The sequence below is a fragment of the Lynx rufus genome, unplaced genomic scaffold, assembly GCF_022079265.1.
Source record: "Lynx rufus isolate CCGP_SWC_20201006 ecotype Redwood Valley unplaced genomic scaffold, mLynRuf1.p SCAF_29, whole genome shotgun sequence".
In the NCBI taxonomy this organism is placed as follows: domain Eukaryota; kingdom Metazoa; phylum Chordata; class Mammalia; order Carnivora; family Felidae; genus Lynx; species Lynx rufus.
Window position 1 is genome coordinate 5753744 of NW_025814844.1, and position 23667 is coordinate 5777410.

At 47.9% G+C, this 23667-nt stretch overlaps 1 protein-coding gene across 1 annotated transcript in view; it reads right to left on the bottom strand.

Annotated features, from left to right (window-relative positions):
* The window catches only part of RAB31 (RAB31, member RAS oncogene family), a 131441-nt gene extending 108129 nt beyond the window's left edge, over positions 1 to 23312 (bottom strand). Inside the window, exon 1 of the mRNA XM_047090317.1 lies at positions 23122 to 23312. Within this exon, the coding sequence (XP_046946273.1) occupies positions 23122 to 23160 (39 nt within the window). The 5' untranslated portion in view covers positions 23161 to 23312. The remainder of the gene's footprint in view (positions 1 to 23121) is intronic.
* Between the last annotated feature and the right edge of the window lie 355 nt (positions 23313 to 23667).

Consider the following 23667-nt stretch of genomic DNA (forward strand, 5'->3'; position numbering starts at 1 on the left):
TGTGTTCACTGTTTCTTCTGCATCAGTCACTGAAACCAGCTCTTCAGAGGCCGTGCAGCCTCTAGGCCCTGAGCCGTGTACGTCTTACCTTGCCAGGCCCTTATCCCTACGTGGGCTGGTCGGGACACTGGGGGCTGACTAGAGGCCAAGAGCAGGTTGAGGGGCCATGTGGTCAGGACATGCACAAATGCTTCTTCCATGGGGATGATTCTCTGGACCTCCTGGCTAACTCTTATCCTCTTTCCATCCCCGCCCCACCTCTCCTTTCCTAGCCCCGCTCAGGACAGTCGCTGAATTTGACTTATTCCTCCACACTCGCACAACTGCCGAACTGGGTTGCTGGTTACACTTAACTTTAAGCCCGTGCTCACACTTCCCACCAGGCCCCACAACCTCACCACCCTCGAAGTTAGGGTTGGAGGCTAAAATGGTATCTTTAAGGAGGGAAGAAATTTACCCCCAAAATACTGGCACAGAAACAAAAAGACACAATGAACACACTGGACTGGTCAGAGCCAGGTAGAGGGACTGGAGTGAAGAAATAACAAATTAATTAGAGCTGAAAAAAAAATAATAAAGGCTGTACGGGGACCTAGGCTAATAACTACAGCATGAACGGCGGAGTATGGTTCATTGAACCCTCCACATGTGAAGGACACGAACATGGGGTGGGGTTAGGGCTATAACTCGGGTTAACTCACGGGGTTTTCAGGAAAGTGGAGAGCGCAGCTGGAGAAACTGCTTTTGGTGCCAGCCAAAACCACACCACGATGTCAGCCCGGCAAGGTTAAGTCTGCCAGACACAGTTCCCCATGGCCTGCCCGCAAGGGTCACTGCCGTTCCCAGACAATGCATCCTCCTCCATCCCAGCTCCTCTGCGCCTGGTTCCCGGGCAGATTCCAGGACACGTGCCTCCAACTGGTCGTGCCCATAACTGAGCTGCCGAAGAAGTATCTGGCCTCCCTAGCCTCTATTCAGAAGGCAGGATCTGCTTCCCTCAACACTAAAAGGAATTTCCTAAAGTAAAAGGCCAACGTCTAGCACATTCCTTTCGTCTAATTTTGTGGTTTGTAAAACTCAGACCTGGTCCGGCACTCACCTCCAGAAAACACTCAGTTTAGTTCAAAGGGACAAGCAGCAGGACACCTGGGTGGCTCAGTGGGTTGAGCATCCGACTTCAGCTCTGGTCATGATCTCACACACAGCTTGTGAGTTCCGGTCACATATGGGGTGAGCATGAGCCCTGCTTCTCTTCCTCTCTCTCTCTCTCTCTGCCCCTTGCGTACTTGCACCCTCTGTCTCTCAAAACAAAAAACAAACAAAAAAAAAAAAACCAAAAAACAACAACAAAAAAAAACACTGGGGGTTGGGGGAGAAGCAGCTCTTTGCTTGGACACCTTTCAGGCTGAAAAGCATTCTCTACGTGTGATCTGGAAACTGATCCAACCAAGTCTCCCATCCCATGCTATTTGAGGATTACAGGCCACCAAAGCATGAACGTCGCGGCTAAGATTAGGCCTCTCAGTGCAGACAGCAGTGAGCACGTGTCCTATGTGTGAGATGTCACCATTCACGTGCAGGAATTTCATGTGTGAATGGGAAATTGAATGGGAAAGTGTTGGGTTCCACCTTAGAGCGAAGTAATACATGTCCGAGCTCACAGTGATTCCATTTCCCCACCATTTCACAGAAGAGAGTTCCATGGCAAAAAAATAATGGTACTAACTCAGTAACTCTTGAGTAGCCAGAGCCGAAAGAAAAGACCCCGACGCCAATCCGTAACTGCAGCAGGCGCGAGCCTGAGGAATCGCCGTAAAACAGTGTTTAGGTCAGACCCTTACTGATAAGTCTTTCCACTCTCGCACACTTACACTGAAATCGGCTCTCATAAAAGATCCGGCTATTTTGGACTATTCTTCTCAACAAACTTGAACAAGTTTTAAAAAGAATGTTGCAAAAGACCCTCAACGTCTCGTTTCAAAACCCAGCGTCTTAATCCCTCTAGGAGGCCAGCATGGGAAAGGCAGAGCAACGACTTCCTGTTAGCACCCAAAGGCTGCATGAGGGCCAGGGCCACTACTAGAAGGTTCCCGGCAGACATCTCCCAGCCCAGAACCATGGTCTTCCTTCTCCTTCCGCCAGTGACCAGAAATCTGCCTGTGCAAAATGCTACCCTGAGCTTAAGAAAATAGCTAGTGAGCATGCCCACGCTCCCCCAGCAGGGTCACCCAGCTCTGTTTCAACATCTCCCGTAACAAAGAATTCCAAGGTCACCTTCAAAATCCCTTCAGCCATTCTTCAAATGTCACCACTGAAGTCACCTTCATCCAGATAGTCTCCATCATGCATGGCACGTTAGCCTTGGGAGCAGACACGACAGGCATACGGGCTTCCCCCTCCCTCACTGAGGACGAGCACGCCAATAACCAAACCTGGCAGGGAATCAACCCTGGCCGCTACCATTTTTGAGGCTTCTCCTGAGCTTACACACAACTTACGTACAAAACCCTGACCACACTCCCTGGCGAGATGGGTCACCTCATCCTGCCCCCTTTACAGGAGGCGGTCGGCATGGTGGCTTAACAGCAGTCATTGGAGTCCCCGGGCCTGGAGGTAAACATCAGTCCTGCCGTTAACTGACCACAGGGTCCTAAGCAAGTTTTTAACGTCTACGGGCTTCCATTTCAACTGCACGACCACGATGATAAGAGTTGCACCTTACTGGTCTGGGGTAAGATGAACAGGCAGAGTATGCCCAGTGCCCAGCATGGGCAGTTTGACAGATACGATTACAGCTGACCCTTGAACAATGCCAAGCCCCTGCACACAACTTTTGACTCCCCCCAAATCTTAACTAATAGCTTGCTATTGACTGGAAGCCTTACTGATAACATACACCATGGATTAACCCACATTTTGTATGTTCTGTGTATGACACGCTGTATTTTTACAATACAGTAAAAGAGAAAGGAAAATGTTAAGAAAACATATGGAAAATACAGCTACAGTATTGTACTGTATTTACTGAAAAAAAATCCACACATAAGTGAATGCGTGCAGTCTAAACCCGTGTTGTTCAAGGGTCAGCTGTATTTACTTTCTACAATGGGTTTGAGAGGCCCGAGGTCTTCACCTTTTCTTATCTCTCCCCCCTTCCTCCCCTCCTTCAGTCCCATTAACAGGTGCAGGTACCCTGCTACATAGCAATCCTCTCCTATAAAACAGAACACATTCCTTCCCCTCTTCATTTTTATATACTCCTCTCTTCTCAGTTTGGGAGAATTAGACACATATCAGCAACATCCACCTATTTTTTGTGTGTGCATAAGTATAAGAAACAGAAATTTGTTTTTAAGTAATTTATATATTTTTAAATTTTTTTAATGTTTATTTTTGAGAGAGAGAGAGAGACAGAGCATGAGTGGGGGAGGGGCAGAGAGCGAGGGAGACACAGAATCTGAAGCAGGCTCCAGGCTCTGAGCTGTCAGACGCCCAACTGACTGAGCCACCCGGGCACCCCAGTAATTTATATATTTTTAAAAACAATACCTTCAGTTTACCAGCCACTCTTCCCCACCCCCACTCCTAAAAAAAAAAAAAATGCTTCTCTAGTTGCTTCTTTCTGATTGCTACCACCTCCAACCTCAGAGGCCTAGTTACCTAGTGGAACACCAGGAGACTGTGTTCTGAGGCTCTCTCAGTCTAGGAGGGATGGTGGGCCAGAGTCTAAAGACTAATGGAGAGGCCAGCTGTGGAAGGTGCCAGAAGGCACATGGATCTGACCAATCGAGCAGCAAACAGAGGCAGGGAGTTGAGAGGCCCACCAGGGTGCACGGTCCCAGGAGTTCTGGCCGCACCCACTTTGGGCTGACTCCTGGAGGTAATGACAGCCCAGGAAGATGGGATGGGACTCGGGGTTCAGTTGGAACTCCAGGCAGAGAGTGGGAGTCAGAATTCTAGGCTAACGAAGTAATCAGAATAAAGGGGTGCCTCTAGAATGGCTATTGATACTGAAGAGTGGGGCAGCTCCGGGCACAGAAAGTGCCATCTTCCTGGAAGCAGCCTATCCCTGGTGTGACTGGCAACAAGCAGTGTGGGACCCGATGGAGTGTGGGGCCATCGTTTCATTCACCAGAGCACGCGCCCTACAGCCCGTACATGACAAGCCTCGGAAACCTGGTACCAAGATGACGGCAGCACTGCTCACTATCTGGGGGACATAAAGAAGCTAGGATCTTGTACCATCTTAAATGGACCGTGTTACACGTGAAGCTCAATTTATCCCTTACTCTTAGACTCACAATTCCCACTGACACAGCAATTTCTGGACTCGCTCCAATGGAAGTGATCCTGCTCACACTGAAGTGGAAAAAAATAAAGATTTACAGCATGGAAAATACCCAAGTGCTGTAGATGGTGGAAAGTGCACATCATCACTCCACTTGCCTAATTTTTCTACCACCGATCCAAACGCTCGAGCCACCACACTTCAGAGCCAGGTCCCACCCCAGCTAAGACTCCGCTCCCAACACCACTCTTTCCATTTAGCTACCCTAAAATTTTCACTCATTGAAGTGTCTTCCAGTAACCACCAAATTAATTCAATATATGCAGTGTTCCAGGTTATTATTCTCAATGAGATGAGCATTGTCATAGATAATCAAAACTCACCATCCACTCAGCACCTAGCAAAACTCTTGCATGTTAATAGTAGCTAATAGTGTTAATAGTGGCTCCATAAATATTTGTTGAATGAGCAAATCAATTAACGAGTTCCCGTTTGCAGCCCTGGGTGTTTAAGGCGCCCTATGCTGTTCAGCACCACGAACTGATTCCTTTACACAATTTGTAAGTTTGCCTGAATATGATTGATTCAAAAATCAATGGAGGGGCGCCTGGGTGGCTCAGTCAGTTAAGCGGCCGACTTCGGCTCAGGTCACGATCTCACGGTCTGTGAGTTCGAGCCCCGCGTCGGGCTCTGTGCTGATAGCTCAGAGCCTGGAGCCTCTTTCGGATTCTGTGCCTCCCTCTCTCTCTGCTCCTCCCCTGTTGATGCTCTGTCTCTCTCTGTCTCAAAAATAAATAAACGTTAAAAAAAGAAAAAATCAATGGATTTTTTAATAGAACAATATAGAATGCAGAAATAGACGCATTTACACATGGCGGTTTCATTTACGACACAAACAGCATATTAGATCAGTAAATAAAGATGAATTACTCAATAAACTCAGACACTTGAAATTAAAAAAAAAAAAAAACTTAAATCCCAACCTGTCTCTTTGTACCAAAATAAATTCCATTTGATCAAAAAAATTTTAATTAAAGCAAAAACGCACTATTAAAGAAGCAGAGCAAAATAAAAATATAGGTAACAAATTTTATAATATGAGAGTGTGGAAGGACTTTCTAAGCAAGACATAAACTACCAAAACCACAAAAGAAAAGACTGACATATTTGACTAAATATTTTTAAATATCTGGTATGGTTTTTAAAATACAGTAAACAGGGGCGCCTGGGTGGCTCAGTCGGTTAAGAGTCCGACTTCATCTCAGGTCATGGTCTCACAGTTCATGAGTTCAGAGCCTGGGGCCTGCTTTGGATTCTGTGTCTCCCTCTCTCTCTTCCCACCCCCCCCAACTCATGCTCTGTCTCTCTCTGTCTTGCAAAAATAAATAAACATTTAAAAAATTAAAAATAAAATAAAATATAGTAAACAAAGTAAAATATAAACCAACGAACTGAGGAAAATAAGTGTAATATAAATGTCAAAGGGTTTGGTTTCTTTTTTTTTAATTAAAAAAATTTTTTTTCATGCTTATTTATTCTAGAGAGAGAGGGAGAGATGCGCATGAGTGGGGGAGAGGCAGAGAGAGAGAGGGGAAACAGAATCTGAAGCAGGCTCCAGGCTCTGAGCTGTCAGCACAGAGCCCCGAACTCACAAGCCTTGAGATCATGATCGAGTAAAAGCCCAACCGACTGAGCCACCCAGGAGCCCCAGGTTTGGTCTCTTAATTTGCAAAGAGTTATCACAAATCAATAAGAAAAACAATCCAAATAAAAATGGGTAAATGATGTGAATAGGAAAAAAAAAAACAGTCAATAAACTTATGAAAAGATATGCATTACTAAGTAGAAATCAGAACAGGTTATTATTTTTAACTCATAATATTAGCAAAGATAAAAAAAACCCTGATGATATTCAGTGTTAAAAAGGTGTGAAAAGTCATATTCTAAACACTAAAGGGAATGTAAATTGGTACAATATTTTGGAGGTTACTTTTACAGTATCTTTTTAAATATATAAACTTCATATATCTGATTCAACATTCCATTTCAGGTAATTATCCTACAAATACATTTCACACATGTATATTAAAATTTCGATACAAAGACTTTACTGCAAAATATTTGTAAAAAACAAAATGAAACTATCCAAACATCTGTCATTAGGGCATGAATTAAGTAAATCATGATATACTGTTGTGAGAGAATTCTATGTAACTCTTAAAATAAATGAGGTAGATCAATACATACCGACAGAAAAGATGGTCAACGTTTATCTCTAGGTGAAAAAGGCAGGAAAATAACATTTGCATATGCATAGACCATATCTAGAAAACTACATAAGAAACATAAGGCATTTCCGGAGAAATGTAGTCTTTTCACTTTTCCTTTTGTATCTTTCTGTACCATTTTTATTCTTTACAAGTATGTATTAAGGTTAGTCATTAAAAAGAACTTTAACGAAGAAGGGTCTTAAAAAAGTTTTCTTCATAGGAAGGTTTTCTTCATTAAAAACAGGAACAATATTTTGAAAATTTGCCAGAACCGCTTTCAAACACCCTTGAGCACCTTATTTATCTACAACTAACAATGCTTCCTATTTAATTAATTGATTAAAATGGGCCTCTGTGGGGGCGCCTGTGTGGCTCAATCCGTTAAGCATCTGACTTCGGCCCAGGTCATCATCTCGCAGTTCGTGAGTTCGAGCCTCGAGTCGGGCTCTGTGCTGACAGCTCAGAGCCCGGAGCCTGCTTCAGATTCTGTGTCTCCCTCTCTCTCTGCCTCGTCCTCGCTCACTCTCTCCCTCAAAAATGAATAAACATTTTTAAAAAAATTGTTTTAAATAGGCTTCCAACCTCTTTCATATCCCAGCAAACACAGAAGATGGTATTAGTTGTCTAGCATTGAACAAATGGGCACAGGTGGCTGCAGCCTGCCCAGCCCCACCTGCCAAGGCCAGCCTCCGAGTCCCTGCACCCCTGTGACCCGATGGCAGCCCCTGCCCACCAACTGGGAGACCCCTGTCCTAGGAGCATAGGAAGTTTTATTAAATACCACTTTAAGATAATTACTTTAAAATAATGCAGATCCTTCGGTTACTATGTTATGATAAAAACAAGCAAAAATACAGTTGACCTTTGAACAACACAGGTTTGAACTGTGCAGGTCCATTCACACACAGATTCTCTTCAGTAAATACACTACAGTACTGTAAATGCATTTTCTCTTCTTTATAATTTTCTTAATAACATTTTCTTTTGTCTAAAGCTAGAGAAACTTTAGTACTATTATTGTAACAATTCAGTATATAATACACACAGAACGTGTTCATCGACTATGTTCTTGGTAAGGCTTTTGGTCAACAGTGGGCTATTAGTAATTCAGTCTCGAGGGAGTCAAAAATTATGCACAAATTTTTGACTGCAAGAGGTCGGCACCCCTAACCTCTACATCGTTCTCGAGCCAACTATAACATCATGGTTTTAGAAGTCAGGCGAACAGGTTAGTTTTCTTTCTTTCTTTTTTGATTTTCTTTTTTCTTTTCTTCTTTCTTGTCTCTTTGACAGCTAATGCCAGGAAGGAGGAACAGGGTGGGCTTCTGGAGGACTGGCCCACACTCTGTTTCTGGATCTGCCTGTCTGTATGGGTCTATTCAATTTGTGAGAATCCATTCGTTCACCACATGGAAGATCTGTGCACCTTTTTTGTACGAATATTATACCTCGATATAAAAATTTAAAGAGTATATTATAAGCTTGGTCAAGTTAGTAAAAATAATGCAATATTTTTCTACAATATCATATACTAAGTCAAAAGCTATTACTTAGCACTTATGCCTTGCAGATCGCATAACAGAGAAGATTAAAGAAAACTTCCAAATTGGAATCCTCTCACGGAAACAATTTAAACTCCCCTAAGCCTTGAGGTTATCAGGATGTCAAATGGTTCACTGTGGAAGAGGTAAAAGAATTTTCTGAATCTGATATGCCAGGCGGGATTGATTCCCTGTCAGAAGGGTTACGTATGCAAGGCGTTGGCATTTTCCAACGGAGGAAACTGAGCCCCGGAAGTTACGTGATTTGCTACCATCATCGAGTTAGTTAAGTGGCAAAGCCAGGAAAGGTACTCCCGTCTGCCTACCCAGAGGCTTATGCACGCTCAGCAGTGCCGCCTGGCAGGAGGCCGGCACAGCTGTGATGACAGTTGTACTGGCAGACCTAGAAACTTCTAACATCTAACAGGCCCCACCAATCTAGCAGGTTGGCCTTCCTGATCGACTGATTTCTGCAAACTGACATTCCTGACAGAGCGCTTACTATGCATCCAAAGGGAGAGTTAAAGGAATAAAAGGAGCAAAGTAAAACGCTGCTTCCTGGACAGGTGAGCTGGGAAACGCAGAAAAGGTCAGAAAGCCTGGGCTCAGGGCCACTCCCCACACACAGCCAGCCTTTGGACCCCGAGCGAAGCATTCAACACCCTACGCCTCAGTCTCTCACACCTGTAAATCAGGGACAGGAGGCATACTGCATTCGCAGACCGCACACTACAACCACACCAGGTGCTGTTGCTGTGCTGTCGAAGTCGCTGTGCGTTAGAGCTGCTGGGGACGCATTAGGACCTCCCTGCCGTCATCAAGATCCTGACACTGCACTTCGCCTTTTCGTGTTAATACATTCCCGGAAGTGAGAATGAGTCCTCCCAAAACACCTGGCCAGGACCTTGACATGGCGGTCTGCCTCCTTTTCTTCCACGGAAGTACTTCAAACCTGGTTCAATTATTATTAGTGTTTAAACACAATACTTTTAAAAAATATTTTCTAAAGTTTATTTATTTTGAGAGAGAAGAGAGAGAGCATGCACAAGTGGAGAAGGGGCAGAGAGAGAGAGAGGGAGAAAGAGAGAATCCAAGCAGGCTCCACAGTGTCAGGACAGAACTGGACACAGGGCTCAGTCCCACGAGTCATGAGATCATGACCTGAGCTGAGATCAAGAGTCGGTGGCTTAACAGACTGGGCCACCCAGGCGCCCCCAAAACACCTTGTATTTTCTAATAATTCCATTCTATCGAACCAGTGGTGCTCTGCTGTAAAGAAGTAATTTGTGACTAATAACAACTAAGGTTTGTGGCACAGCAAAGTAGTTAAACGCACCGAGTTCTGGGGTCACACAAAGCTAGTTCTAATCCATGGAGCCTCACTTATTAGCAGAGAGTGTTTGTTCATGTTACTAACCCCTGAGCTTTCGTCTCCTCATCAGCAAGGTGGGGATAATAATACAACTCACCCTTACAAGTCCCAAAGTACCATAATGTATATAGAGCACTTACTCAGTGGGGGAGACTAAAGATGGCCACAGATTCTTGCCATTACTCCCAATAAGAGGTAGAGTGCAAATCTCCTCCCTTTGCTTCTAGGCGGGCCTTAGTGACTTACTCCATCAATTACATATGGCAGAAATGACATTCTGGGATCGGTGAGGCTAGGTCACAAGAAGCTTCCGCCCAAAGCTCATGGAACACTCCCTCTGGACACAGCCAGCCCCCATGTGACACGGCTGCCTACCCTGAGACTCTAGGTTATGAAGAAGCCCAAGGTAACTGCATGGAGAGGCCACACGGAAGGAGACACTTGGGTAGCCCCAGCTAGTCCAGACATCCCAGCCCAGGCACCAGACACGTGACTGACCCAGCCTGCAGATGGCTCCAGCCCCGGCCAGCATCCGACTGAAACAGCAAGGAAACCCCAGGCAAGGGCTGCCCTCTGAGCCCAGTCAAACCACAGAACTGTGAAAAAATAACGCACTGTTCTTTTAAGGTACAAAGTGTGGGGTAGTTTGTTATACGGGAACGGATAACTGAGACACTCAGATGGTGTGTGGCACATGAGTTACACTCAGTACGTGGCAGCTGTTGGGATTACGGAGATACTCACACACCAGACTCAGGCTCAACCGTATAGCAACATCCTTCCTAATCGAAGGCATTCTGAAGTACTTTCTTGACTGGAGACGAATGGACTGTGTTTTGGCTTCAGCTCCAGGACTGTGTACCAATCTTGCTCAACTATTACTGACCCTGCAGGGATTGGAGCAGGGGCAATTATAAATTCTTTTAGTGCCTGTAAGGAGGAAGCCAAGCATGTACAAAGACGCAGGCAGAGTGTAGCTACCCTGCTCAAAAGCGAGGACGAAGGATGTGCACATGTGGTTAGCTGTGACACAACAGTGGTGATTCACAAGCCACAAGTGCAGGGCTGACGGAAGTGAAATGTCCAATAACGCAATTCACATTAACAGCAGCAACATACTCAAATCAGTAAATCATACAATCAAAAGGTTAGCAACCATATTTTAAAAATATGTCTATTTTTATTGTACATTAGGTTACATTACTAAGATTAAGTCATGAGGTGGCAATCTACAAATAATACAATTCATCTTTTTAAATAAGTATCTTTCTTCTGAAAACGTATAGACTGTATTTATTACTAGTTCCTTTTAAACCGAATTATTCTGCAAGGTCTTTATTTTATTTTATCTTATTTTGAATTTTTTTATTAACATTCATTTAGTTTTTGAGAGTCGGAGAGAGACAGAGCACAGGCAGGGGAGGTACAGAGAGAGGGAGACACAGAATCGGAAGCAGGCTCCAGGCTCTGAGCTGTCAGCACAGAGCCCGGTGCAGGACTCGAACCCACGAACCGTGAGATCATGACCCGAGCCGAGCCCAGTCGCTTAACTGACTGAGCCACCCAGGCACCCCTATTTTTTTTTTTTTGGAAGATCTTTAAATGACTGAGTTCATGACTCCCATGTCTATATAAATAATGCTTTTATGAGAAGAACGTTCTTTAAAAAGCCTAATGCATTCTTTGCTTTATTTAGCCACATACCTTCTGAGGCTTCAACAGAATCCAGGTATCCCTGGGAAGGTCTAGGATTATCAAGGCTGTCCGTGGCCTGTGTCACATCAAAAAAAGGAGCAAGAGGGGCGCCTGGGTGGCTCAGTCGGTTAAGCGTCCGACTTCAGCTCAGGTCACGATCTCGCGGTCCATGAGTTCGAGCCCCGTGTCAGGCTCTGGGCTGATGGCTCAGAGCCTGGAGCCTGCTTCCGATTCTGTGTCTCCCTCTCTCTCTGCCCCTCCCCCATTCATGCTCTGTCTCTCTCTGTCTCAAAAATAAATAAACGTTAAAAAAAAAAATTTAAAAAAAAAAAAAAGGAGCAAGACAGTTGAGGCCTTACTCCCCTAGGAATAGCACCCTAGGCCAGCACTGGGCACAGCTCAACACACACACCTCCACGTCGCAACAGGCATGCCCAGGGACCCTGATTCCTGGAAATACAGCCTCCTTTTCCACAGTCCTGCCAACATACTTCATGAAGGACAACAGCTTCCATTAGCCCACAGCCAACCTCAGCGGTCAGAGTAGTTTTTCTCAGGCCCTTTGAAGACTCCATAGGCTTTTTTAAGGAGAAAAGCAATCCCATGGATCCTAAGGTAAACATTAACGACGGAGTAAATACATACAAATAATAAACGTACACACAAACTGCTTATGCTATTCTGAAACCACAAAATAAAGGTAAACATATTAATTAAATACAAATTAAACTCCAAAGCCAACAACATTCAGATGAGTATCCATCTCCTGTGATGGATAATGCTGCTCTGTTTAACTGAAACAGCTCAGGGCTGGGGAGCACCCTGAGGTCAGCGTGCTGTCACCATGTGATGGTGTAATTCTCTCCTACTCCACACATAATCTGTCAGCAAAGGGTTCGCTTCTACCTTCAAACAGCCCACGCAGGACCCCGTGCACCGCTGAGGCTGCCGCGCCCTGGTAGAAATCACCACGACCTGGTCTTCTGCCAATTACCTGCCTGCGGACCACCCTCCACGCAGCAGCTGCGACCATCCACATAAAAGGGAGGTCAGACCTTGGCTACTGCTCTGCCCAAGACCTTCAACAGCACCCCCTGCCCACCAGAGGCCCAGGAAATGCCACGGTTCCCAACCTGCCCACCAGACGCCATGGGCTCAGGCCCCAAACCGCCTCCTGCTTCCTTCCCAGTGATCACTGTGCTCCGGCCCCACTGGGCCACCCGCCGGCACACAAACTCACCAGGCGTGCCCCTCCCACCCCAGCCCTGGGGTCCCCTCTGCCAGCTCAGGAATACTGCCTCTGTGTCTTTACTCAAGGGCCTTCCTCAAGCCCCTACTCAACCACCCCCTAACCAGCCCTCCCAGTGCTCCCACCTGCCTTCTCTCCATAGCACCTATCACCATCTGCCGTACTAGGTATTTACAAGCAGTAGCCACTCCTGCTGGATGTCTGCTCCACAAGGTCAGGACCGTGGGTCTGATTTGTTACCTGCTGTATGCCCAAGCCCTTGAACAGTGCCTGGAAAATATCTGTCACCTGTGCTGCAGGGTCACTAGTCTTCACATGGCCTCACGCATTATCTCTGTACTCTGCCTCTGTTCTTATCTCATTAGCCAGCTTTTACGGGCACCGAAGCTGTGACACAGTTTTGCCACACGGTGATCACCCTGAAGATCCACGATGTACTTTTATCTATTTTTTTTTAAAGAACAGCATTGAAATGAACGGGCACAGAAAACTACAGACCCCACGGGACAGAATGACAGACCCGCTACTTTCCGAAACCCCATCTTGAGAAACCCTAGACTCGGGAACGGTGGGGAAGGCAGAGTTGTTGTGACTCAAGTGGTCACCATGAGGCCAAATAATGACACGCACAGATAAGAGCACAGTGTGACCTGAGAAGCCACTCGAGTGTCTGTCCTGTTGATGACAGAGCTGGCATGCCACAGCTTACAGGCACAACCTTCACGTTTCAAGGACCTCTCACAGTCTGACCCACATTACTTTCCGGTTTTATTATCAATTTGTCAGTTATTTCCAGTAACAACCAAACGGATCTCTACCCGTCAAACATCTCCTTGGCCCTGCAAGAAGTTTTTATAGGTTTTAAATTAATTACACAAGCAATGCGTGCTCATTAAATAAACCAATGAAGAGAAAGAAGTGATTTATAAGTGCAAATTAGTCCCTGCCCCACGGGGATAACCACTTGACAAATGAGTCTCTTTAGAACCTTTTCCTGTCAGTGGACGTGTATGGTAAGCATCGCCTCTCCCACTCACTCCCCAACACTTCCCTCCTCTGCGCTGGGCCAACGTGGCTCAGCAGCGGGCACCCACATGCCCTCCCTGGCCTCTCCCAAACTCCTTGGCCCTTCCTTGGAAACATCAGGCAACGAAGCATCATGTGACATCCCGCAGGGTCGCCTGGGGTTGTTTCCCATGTGCTCCCTATCACACCAAGCACATTGCTGGAGCGTAAACCTCAAGGACATCGTCCCCTCCTCTCTGGGAAACTGTTCTATGCGCCTACAGCCTCCCAGCCATGCAGCGAGCTCCATTCATCTCTCAAGGCACACGGCTCTCAGTTAAACCCTCATTTACTATGAAAAATAAGCCCACTGCCCCAAACAAAGGAGGGTCATGGAGACTCAGAGCACAGTGAAGGGAGGCTTTAATCAACATTCTTGGAAGAGCGGATGTCTGATGGACAGGCACGCTCGGGGCAGTTACAGCAGGCAATTTACCTCCTAGCGTGCAAGTCCCTCCCCTGATTCCTCACTGGCTGAGTACTACAGACATTACAGCCTTACCCGGAAGTCGCCTATGCCCACGTAAGGCAAAAAGTAGTCTGATGGGAACAACTGTACATTCCTTGAGGTGCCACAGACTTCAGTTCTTTGGGGCATGCTCACTGCGGAGCACATGAAAAACAAGCCCACGGAATGGAGAAGGGAAGAAGAACCAGGAAGTGAAGGGTCTAAGGGTTTGGGACTCCACTGGGCGGAGGTGGGGGGAGTCGTACCTATTTCCAATAGGTTTTAAACCTACTGTTAACTAGACAGCACAGCTCTTATTTGGTATTTCTGAAAATGAATCATCTCACTTCTCGCATTTACTTTATACAGATCCCTGTTTGCCAGCATTACTCTCCAAAGGGTAAAGCTGGCCGGGTTTTCTGGTCTATCCTGGCAGCAGAAGGGAAGGTCACCGGGATCGGCTCAGCATACACTCCCCACTCAGCAGTGGGGGAGCAAGTGAAGAGCAGGCTAGAAACATTCCCTCTGTGAGCTAAGCCCTAGATGCCTCTTTCAAGAAGGACAGTCTGATGATTCATCGATGAGAAGTGGGGAGAATAAGAAAACAAATTAAGACGATGGGAGAAAATGATCCTGCAGGGCAGGAAAGAACAGAGACAACACAGAGCAGGACAGTGAGCTTGATGTCGACCATAAAATTACAAGTGGTCATCTGAACATAACACCAGAGACAAGGAAAGAACAGGAGTTACAAGATGGGGAACAGGAGGTGAAGGAGGGCAAGTAGGACGATTTCCTCACACCCACAGGATTTCCAGCTAACGACAGGAAACAAGACTGTGGCAAGTTTGTACAATTATATGTCATTATAAAGAAATGAGGCTCAAGGCGTCATCCTGGATCCCTCATCTTTGTGATCACAAATGAAAATTTATCACTTCACTAATCAATCATTGTCCCACCTCATAATTAGATTCGAAATTTAATTAAGATGAGCATGTGTTGGGGCGCCTGGGTGGCGCAGTCGGTTAAGCGTCCGACTTCAGCCAGGTCACGATCTCGCGGTCCGTGAGTTCGAGCCCCGCGTCGGGCTCTGGGCTGATGGCTCAGAGCCTGGAGCCTGTTTCCGATTCTGTGTCTCCCTCTCTCTCTGCCCCCTCCCCCATTCATGCTCTGTCTCTCTCTGTCCCAAAAATAAATAAACATTGAAAAAAAAATTAAAAAAAAAAAAAGATGAGCATGTGTTACTTTATAATGAAGAAAACAGCTCTTCAGAAGATTATTATGGAAAAGGTTAGAAAATTTTTCGCTTCTGAAATGAGAGGTAAGGCCATGAAATATGTAGGATTGATGCTATGCTTTTTTTTTTTTCTTAAAAAAGAAAGACTTTTTAAAAATCATTATTAGAGACAGAGAGAGCACGGGCAGGAGAGAGAGGGGGGAAAAGGAGGAAAGAATCTCAGGCAGCTTCCATACTCAACATGGAGCCCAATGCAGGGCTTGATCCCAGGACCCTGGGATCACGACCTGAGCTGAAATCAAGAACCAGACGCTCAACAGACTGAGGTATCCAGGCACCCCCCAAAAGGACTTTCTTAATTAAGCTTGCCATAAATCTAAATACCCTGGCTAATAGTCTGACCAGAAAAAAACAAAAAACAAAACTTGCCCTTTGCCATCAGAGGGCAAGTGGGCAAGTTCTAAGTGATACTCTTCATGCACAGGTGTGTGCATGGGTGTCTCTCTCCCCCACCCATCTCCCCCCACCTTCCCTACTCTTGTCTTTCTTTCTCTGTCCCTGAACCAGCTCTCCCTCTCTCTCCCTCCCTTTCAGGGAAATCTTTGATAGAGGCACCTTTTAGGACTAGGAATTCTATCTGCAGATCCCAGTTAGAATACTGACTCCATGAGAGAAGGAAGTGATACTGGATAGTACAGGTATGTTTTTCTTCTAGAAAAGCAAATACTGTTGATAAAAAGGGATCCAGCTCTCTGCTACCCTGTTCAAAGCAGAGAAAATAGGAGGGAACCGATTTCCCCTATATTCTGTTGGCTCTCCAGGGCTCATTCAAATTCTGGTAATCCAGCTCTTCCAGGAGCCTCCCAGGGAACTGAAAGCAGCCTAGACTACCTTCTGGGTTAAATCCTGAGCGAGCAGAAGGTTCATGACCTCCAGAGAAGTCAGAGCAGGTCTGAGGTATTCGAAGCAAGGAAATAGATCAGAAAAAGATTCGTCGAAACAGAAGATTCCACAGTGAGAAACCCATTCAGTGACCCCGATGTTCAGTCCCTCTTTTTTTTTCCTTATTTCAGCTGACAAAGAGTTAGACATCAAGAGAGACAACTCTGGTTCCTCAGGACCTACTCAACTCTCAGCAGCTCAGGGGTCACACCATGCGACTCAAGTCACAAAACCGAAGTCAAACCCCAGGTAAAGCAGGAGCCCCATGTGGTCTCTGACAGAGACAGAGCGTCCTCACCACCACCCTACCGACCTGCTCCTCCCCTCCTGGAGCTCCTGTGCCCCTCCCCCAACTCCGGGCCACATCTGCTTTTCCATATAACACTTACCGCCTTCTAACCAGCCAGAGAATCTGTTTTCCCACCTTTCTGCTAAAACGTAAGCTCCATAAGGTCAAAGCCCTTTGTTTTGCTCAGACATACCACTGCCTGGCACTTGTAGGAGCTAAGAGATAATTTGTTGAATGAGTGCCATAAAGGTAAGTGGGAAAGAAAACTGTAATATACACGAGCACATATAAGACCATTCAACATCAAGTATGTTGTCTGCTCACCAACATGCATAACCCAGAAGAAGCAACGAGGTGGCAACTAGAAAAATTGAGACCTTGGGACTTTCTACAAGATAAGTGGCCTGGATTCGTGGCAGAAAAAAGGAGGGGAACTGTTTTAGACGAGGGACATGACAAGCAAATGTAGTACATGGTCTCCGTGGATTTCTTAAACAGCTATCAAGGTCATTTGGGGACAACTGGAAACTCTGAGTATGAACTACATACACGATACCATTATATCTGTGTTCAGTTCTGGGCATTACAGTTGTGAAGGAGAACGTCCTTTCTTCTAAAAGATACATTATTATATAGGAATCAAGTGTCATAATGTCTGCAATTTACTTTCAGAGGGTTCAGGGAAAAAATACATTAGAGAGAGAAAGAGATAAAAAGCAAGAGATTGGCAAGATGTTATTCCCACTGAATCTAGGGGAGAGACTTACAGGCATTCGTTGCTCTGCTCTTTCAAATGTTTTGTGAGTTTGAGACGTTTCAAAATAAAAGAAGGGAAAGAGGGAGTTAAAAATAAAAGACCCCATTCTAGGGAGGTAGTGGGGTCAACAGGACGGTGGTCAGCCCAGGAGTGGAAGGGCTGTGCTCCCTGCCTCCCTCACCTTCCAGTCACCTCAGCCCTCCAGAAAATACCATGAGAACCAGAGTCCCACCTGCTCTCCCCAAGGCCTGAAGTCCACACCCACTTTCCATTCTTGTCAAAGCCCTGTGTGTTCTTTGAGGCACTCTTCAAATCCTTCCTTCTTGGAGATACCTTCCCAGATTCCTCCTTTCCCAGCCCCCCTGTATTCAATTTAACTTCCTTGTCTCCCGCTGTACCATGTGACAGGATCCCACTCATCGCCATGGCCACGAATGTTAGTTCCTGTGCACGTGCCTGTCTTCCCTGCCCGACCAGGAACCTCTCCATCACCAGCAGGGACCAGAACCCTGTCTTCCCCGTCTTCTGTCTCCAGCAGAGTTAGCCCAGCAGGCAGTCAAAACAGACGTGGTGCAAAAACTTTCTACCCCTCACCTGACCTCACGTCTACTAAGACGGATGGCGGTCAGTATGTATCATAATCTTACTCTATTCCTTCTGCTGTGCTCGGCTCTGTGGTAAGTGCCGTCACAGGAATACAAGTGATGTCATTTAGGTCACTGCTTTTGTGTCCACATCCCAGGAAAGGTAGAGGGCTTCAAAGACAAGGCTCATGGCTGACCTACCTACCTGCAGCCACCCACAGCAGCTCCTGGCATGAAAGAATCACTAGATAGATGGTGAGCGGTTGAACGGATGAATGCCTATTCCATTTTCAAGCACGTATTGGAAATTGTAAAAATAAAGATAAATCAAAGTGTAGTATCTGCAGAGACAGGCAAGCCCTAAAAGTAATCTAACTTGTTGGACGCAATTAAATGTGAAGATCTTTTGTAACTCACGAGCTCAAAATCTTTTTGTGCCCTAGCATCTTAGAAAGTAAAGTTTTGGGGCGCCTGGGTGGCGCAGTCGGTTAAGCGTCCGACTTCAGCCAGGTCACGATCTCGCGGTCTGTGAGTTCGAGCCCCGCGTCAGGCTCTGGGCTGATGGCTCAGAGCTTGGAGCCTGCTTCCGATTCTGTGTCTCCCTCTCTCTCTGCCCCTCCCCCGTTCATGCTCTGTCTCTCTCTGTCCCAAAAATAAATAAACGTTGAAAAAAAAAAAAAAAAAGAAAGTAAAGTTTTATATTTTCCAATGGCAATGGGCTTGGAGCAGTCCCGAGGGATACAACAGACAAATTCATGAGAACAGTGACACCGGGCCAGGGGAAAGGGTGGGGGCCACATGCCTCACAAGGGATGGGGAGGGACCACAAGAAGTTTGAAAGTGCCTGCAAGTGACTCTGACGCATATCCCAGGGAGCACTGAGCTCAGAAGGCTGAGAGAGAGATGTAGCCATTGTTGACCCTGAAGAAAAAAGGAACAAAGAGACCCTGGCGGAGTCCATCGACCCTGGTGGGTGCTCGGTGTTATCATACGTTGGGCGCTCCCAGAAGACATCCCACTATGTCATTCATATTTATTTTCAACCCAGTACCACGCTTTCCACAAAGGGTTCAATTTAATACAGGAATCAGGTTTGGTAAGAAACAGATTAGATTTCTAGCCTCTCTACATCCTCCCCCACCAACCCCCCACACCCCAAGAAATGGGGTTTCTGGGAAAAAATGAAGGTGAGTTATGTTAGAATCTCTTGGAAAGCAATTCGGATGAGTGCCTGGCCCAATCCTCCCATTCCATCCTTCCACGATGACCCAACCAGATGCACCTAGTCTTATGAATGCTTTCGGTGACAGAGTGCTCACTCAAAGTAGTCCATTTGAGGGTCCATAGCTCTGACTGATCTGCTTAGCTGTCCCACCCTTGGGTCCTAGAGCCTCTGGGGATCACACAGTCCCCTCACGGGAAGGCTCTGCACACAGCTGAGGTCTCTGCTGCCCAGATGCCACACCAATCCCAGGTGTTTGCTCTGTGACGAACCATCACCCGGATCCTAGCAGAAAGATGAGCACCAAGCTCCTTACCAGAAGCAGGGACACCCTCAGCTGTGTTTTAACCATGCCACTCAAGCTGTTGAGGAAGTGGCAGAAATCTCTAAACTGTCGTCAAGACAACCAAAGCCCAAATATAAATCTCTTTGGGATTCCATCCGGAAGCAGTTTTTAAGCGTACACACCCAGAGGAAATAATAGAAGAAAAGGAAGATCCTCTCCGCCCCCTCCTCCTCCTCCTCTTCTCCCTTCTCTCCCTCTCTCTCCCCCTCCCCTTGCTTTCTGCCACGTGGTGATGTGTGTTAAAAATGCACACTGGGAAGCTTTCCACCTTTGGGGTTGGAACAGCTGCTGCCTCGATATTGTTTTTGTTAGTTTTTTTTTTTTTTTTAACATACTTCGCTCTTTTTAAGGGCATTGTTTTCAAGCTACATGTTTCATAATACTAATTCAGATTACAAAGTGGGATGATTGGCACTTTATTGACAAGAACGGGACCCACGGGTCCTGGGTGTCTAATAAGGACCCCTTTTCACCGTGTGCCCCTGGCAAGCACACCGACCTGCGTGACTAGCTTCCACGGCACCCTGGTGTATCCCAGGAAAGGGCATTCACAAAGGCTTAGAATAAACACAAGAAAAGCCACCCATGACAGCAACGAGAGCCAAGAATTTATAACAGGTAGCCTAAATAAACCCAATGCTCTTGAGTCCTTGGTTTGAATGCACAAAGCATTCAGGGAATGCTCCCCAGACTGCTGTTGACTCCATCTGGGAGCACTGACCAAAAGAAGCAAGACAGACATGCTGAACTTCATGGTCGTGAAAGGCACAGGTACAGGCGGAGAAGACCTGTCATCTGGCTTATTCCACCTGTTGCGAATGACCTTCCCGCTGGGAACCTCCGACCCCGAAGAGGCTGCAGACCACAGCTAAGAGGGATAAAAGTCTGCACTGCCCACACTTTGTGCCTTAAATGGGAAGTGCATCCTCGAATAGCCACGAAACACTCAAGGCCGATGGCCGGGCACAAAAAGACTAGCCCCTCAGCCTCCCCAATGAGACAGCCAGACTTCAGTTAGGAGCTCTGCATTCTCCATCACCTTCTCAAGGGGGCACAAAAGAAAGTGACATGACAGAGGGCACGGCTTCTAAGGTCTCGGTCTGACTGAGACTTCAGGAAGATGTCGTGGCTGAAAAACAGGAAGCTGAGTGCTAGCCATGTGTTAAGACTTCATCTAGAAAAGAGACCTCCCGACAAAGAGAACCCAAGAGAGCCCAAGGCTCCTGCTAAAATTTTGAGGACTTTTGGCCTTGTTCTTGATTCCTTCTTTTAGTCACCGACCTGCAAGGTTCCCTCTCAAATTAAGAGAGTGAACCCAAGGTGGTTAAAATGGCTTTGAACTCACCCAAATGCTATCTCACCCAGAGAACCCCCCCTATAGGAATGAGCAGCTAAGAATACAGCCTATCACATACATCTTACCCAGGACAGGCCCAGGCAAACCACAGGACCTAACAAATTTCACTCAGTGTGGGGGATAAGGTCACTGGCCCTCTGACCTAAACAAGACTAAAACCTAGAGCCGCTCTCACAAAAAAGAAGGCCGCTGGGGTGCCTGGGTGGCTTAGTTGGTTAAGCGTCCGACTTGGCCTCAGGTCATGATCTCACAGTTCTCGTGGGTTCGAGCCCCGCATCGGGCTCTGTGCTGACAGCCTGGAGGCTGCTTCCGATTCTGGTCTCCCTCTTTCTCTGCCCCTCCCCCACTTGTGCTCTGTCTCTCTCTCTCAAAAACAAATAAATGTAAAAATATAAATAAATAAATAAATAAATAAATAAATAAATAAATAAAAGAAGGCCGCTGACATGGTGTTATGGGAATGATGCTTCCAAGCTTCCATCCGCCCAGAAAAACCTTCTTGCTCTGCTCTGGCAGGGCTGTGTCCTCGCAAGCCAAACTCCTACCAACAGAGCCACTGCAAAGAACCAGGGTGAGGCACGGTCTCCAGGAAGCCAGCTAAAAGGATATGTTTCATTCGCAGAGATAAAAGAAAAGAAGTAAAGGGACTTCCTCCAGCTCTCTCATACACCAGGCTTACTAATTGTCACCCTGGAATCACAGGTTAGCAGGACATGGTACCCTGTATCTTAGCAGATCATCTGGTACAGTCCTCTGCCTTAAAAGGGAAGATGTTATGACGTCCATTTTATAGATGAGGCGACTGAAGTACTTGCCCAGAATTGCACGGCCAGTGATCCATTTCCTTGTAGAAGGATACGGAGACTCATCCCTGAACAGTGAAAATAATTCCTGTGATGAGTAGCACTTGTGCCTCCTAAGCAGATGACAAAGGAGAAAGCGTGGGGCGGGGGGACTTGGGGGCAGCCAAAACATCTCCTACTTCATTTACTCCCGAGGCCCATCCTGGCACACACAATACACATCAAAGTTGCTCTTGATTCCTTGGGACACATGAGGCTGGAATGACCCTTCGCAAGGAAAACACGAGATTCCCGGAATTTATGTCGAAACCATGTTGGAGAGCCCCGCAGAGGGTAAAACCCACACTGCAACACAAATAAAGGTCAGCGGAGGAAGACCGGGGCAGGATCCTTTTCCAGATCCCAGCTGGGGCTGAGCAAGGCAGGAGGGCAGGAACACTGGGTAGTTTGTGCCCAGGGTGACAGAGAAGGGAGGGCCTTTGCCAGGTCCCCTGGAATTCTAGGCGAACCGGACAATCTGGTGTGAACGACAGTGATGGAAGACAGTCGAGAACGTTGTCCAGCCAGAAGTGTCAAAGGAGCCTAGATGGAGCCTAGACGGAGCCTAGACACCTGGCTGGTCTGGTACAATTCAGTCCTAACCTGGGACCATTTCCTCAGTATAGGCTTCCCGTACATCCAGGACATCCGTCTCCCATCTCGACAGACCAGTGAGCCTTTCTTCTAAATAACGACGGGTCTACCCCTCTGCTGTTCTTTTTGTAGGAAATGGTTTTCTTGGGAGACCAGCCTTGCCAGGGGCAGGCATCGATGCCGAAGGCTGCTGAAAACACGGCTTAAAACCATCTCTTTCAAAAGAAGAAATTCTGGAATTTGGTGTGGGCACCCGAAAGGAAATGACCCTGACTATTATCTGAGCTCTCTGCCGCGGGTCTTCCAGGGCCTGCCCTGTGTCACCCGGCAGGTCTGCCCAGAGCAAAGGGCTTGGGTATTTCTGTCTTTGTTTCTGGCTTCTTCCACATTTCCTCAGACTCCTCAGAAAGACCCACTCGGGGAGGGGAAGCGGTGAGAGGGGAGAACTTTCTCATCCTGCACAGAAGTTTTCGGGCGCAGTGCTCTCCAGCACTTTTCTCTTCACCTTCCAGCCGGGGCATCCCCTCGCATTTTCTCGCGTCTGGCTGGGCTTTCTCTCCCATCCACCCCCCCCCCCCCCCGCCCGCCCTCCTCCTCCCCCTCCCCCTCCCGCTCCCCCCCAAAAAGTGAATAAACCAATTGCCCCCGAGACGCAAAAAGGATCTGGAGCCTTGGCTGAGTAACTTAAAGTTTCCGCCGGAAGGAAATTATCAAAGGCGAAGGAGAAAGCCCTCGGAGGCCGGAGGGACCGCGGCGGCGGCGAGGAGCGGCGGCCGCTCTGCGTGTCCCAGCGGAGGGTCCCGCGGCGCGGCCCGGCCCGGCCCGAGCGCGGCGGGGCCCCAGCGGCTCCCGGGCGACGGGCCGGCCGCGGTGAACGAGCGCGAAGCTCCGGGGCAGGCTCGGACCCGACCCCCGCCGGGCTGGGAAAAGAGGGCGCAGTGGACTGGGGGCGCAGGGGCCGAGAGGGGGGGGGGGCGCACGGACGTGGGTGTCCCCGGCGGAGGGCGGCGCAGGACTCACCCCGAGAAGACACACTTTGAGCTCCCGTATCGCCATCATGTGCTCGGGGCCGGACCGGGCAGGGGCTCAGCATCCTCCGGGGCCGGGGCCGCGCCGCGCCCGCGCCCAGCCTGCGTCCTCCAGTCTCCGCCTTTCGCTCGCGGCAGCCCGCGGGCGGGACCGCCGCCGCTGCTATTTCTGGGCCGCCGGCCCCGCCGCGGTCGGTCACGTGGCCGCCGGCCGGCTCCTCCCGGGACTTCGGGTCTAACCTCGGCGGCCCCCAGCTCCCAGGAACGCCCCCAGACGGCGTCAGCCACCAGGGGGCCGCCCCCGGGACCTGCGGAGTCCTTGGCGGAGTGCCTCCCCGGTCAGACCTGCTCAGCAGCCGGACCCCGCTCTGCACAGCCCCTCCGCCGTCTGCCCCTCCAGCCTCGCCCGGCTGCAGTGCCCCGTGGGGTGGAAGGAGGACAGGGTCCGCCGTGGGGAGACCCCACGGCTGGCTGCGTCCCTGAGGATTTCATTCCTCATCTCGAAGTGGATGCTGCCGGCCGACGTCCTTTATATGGG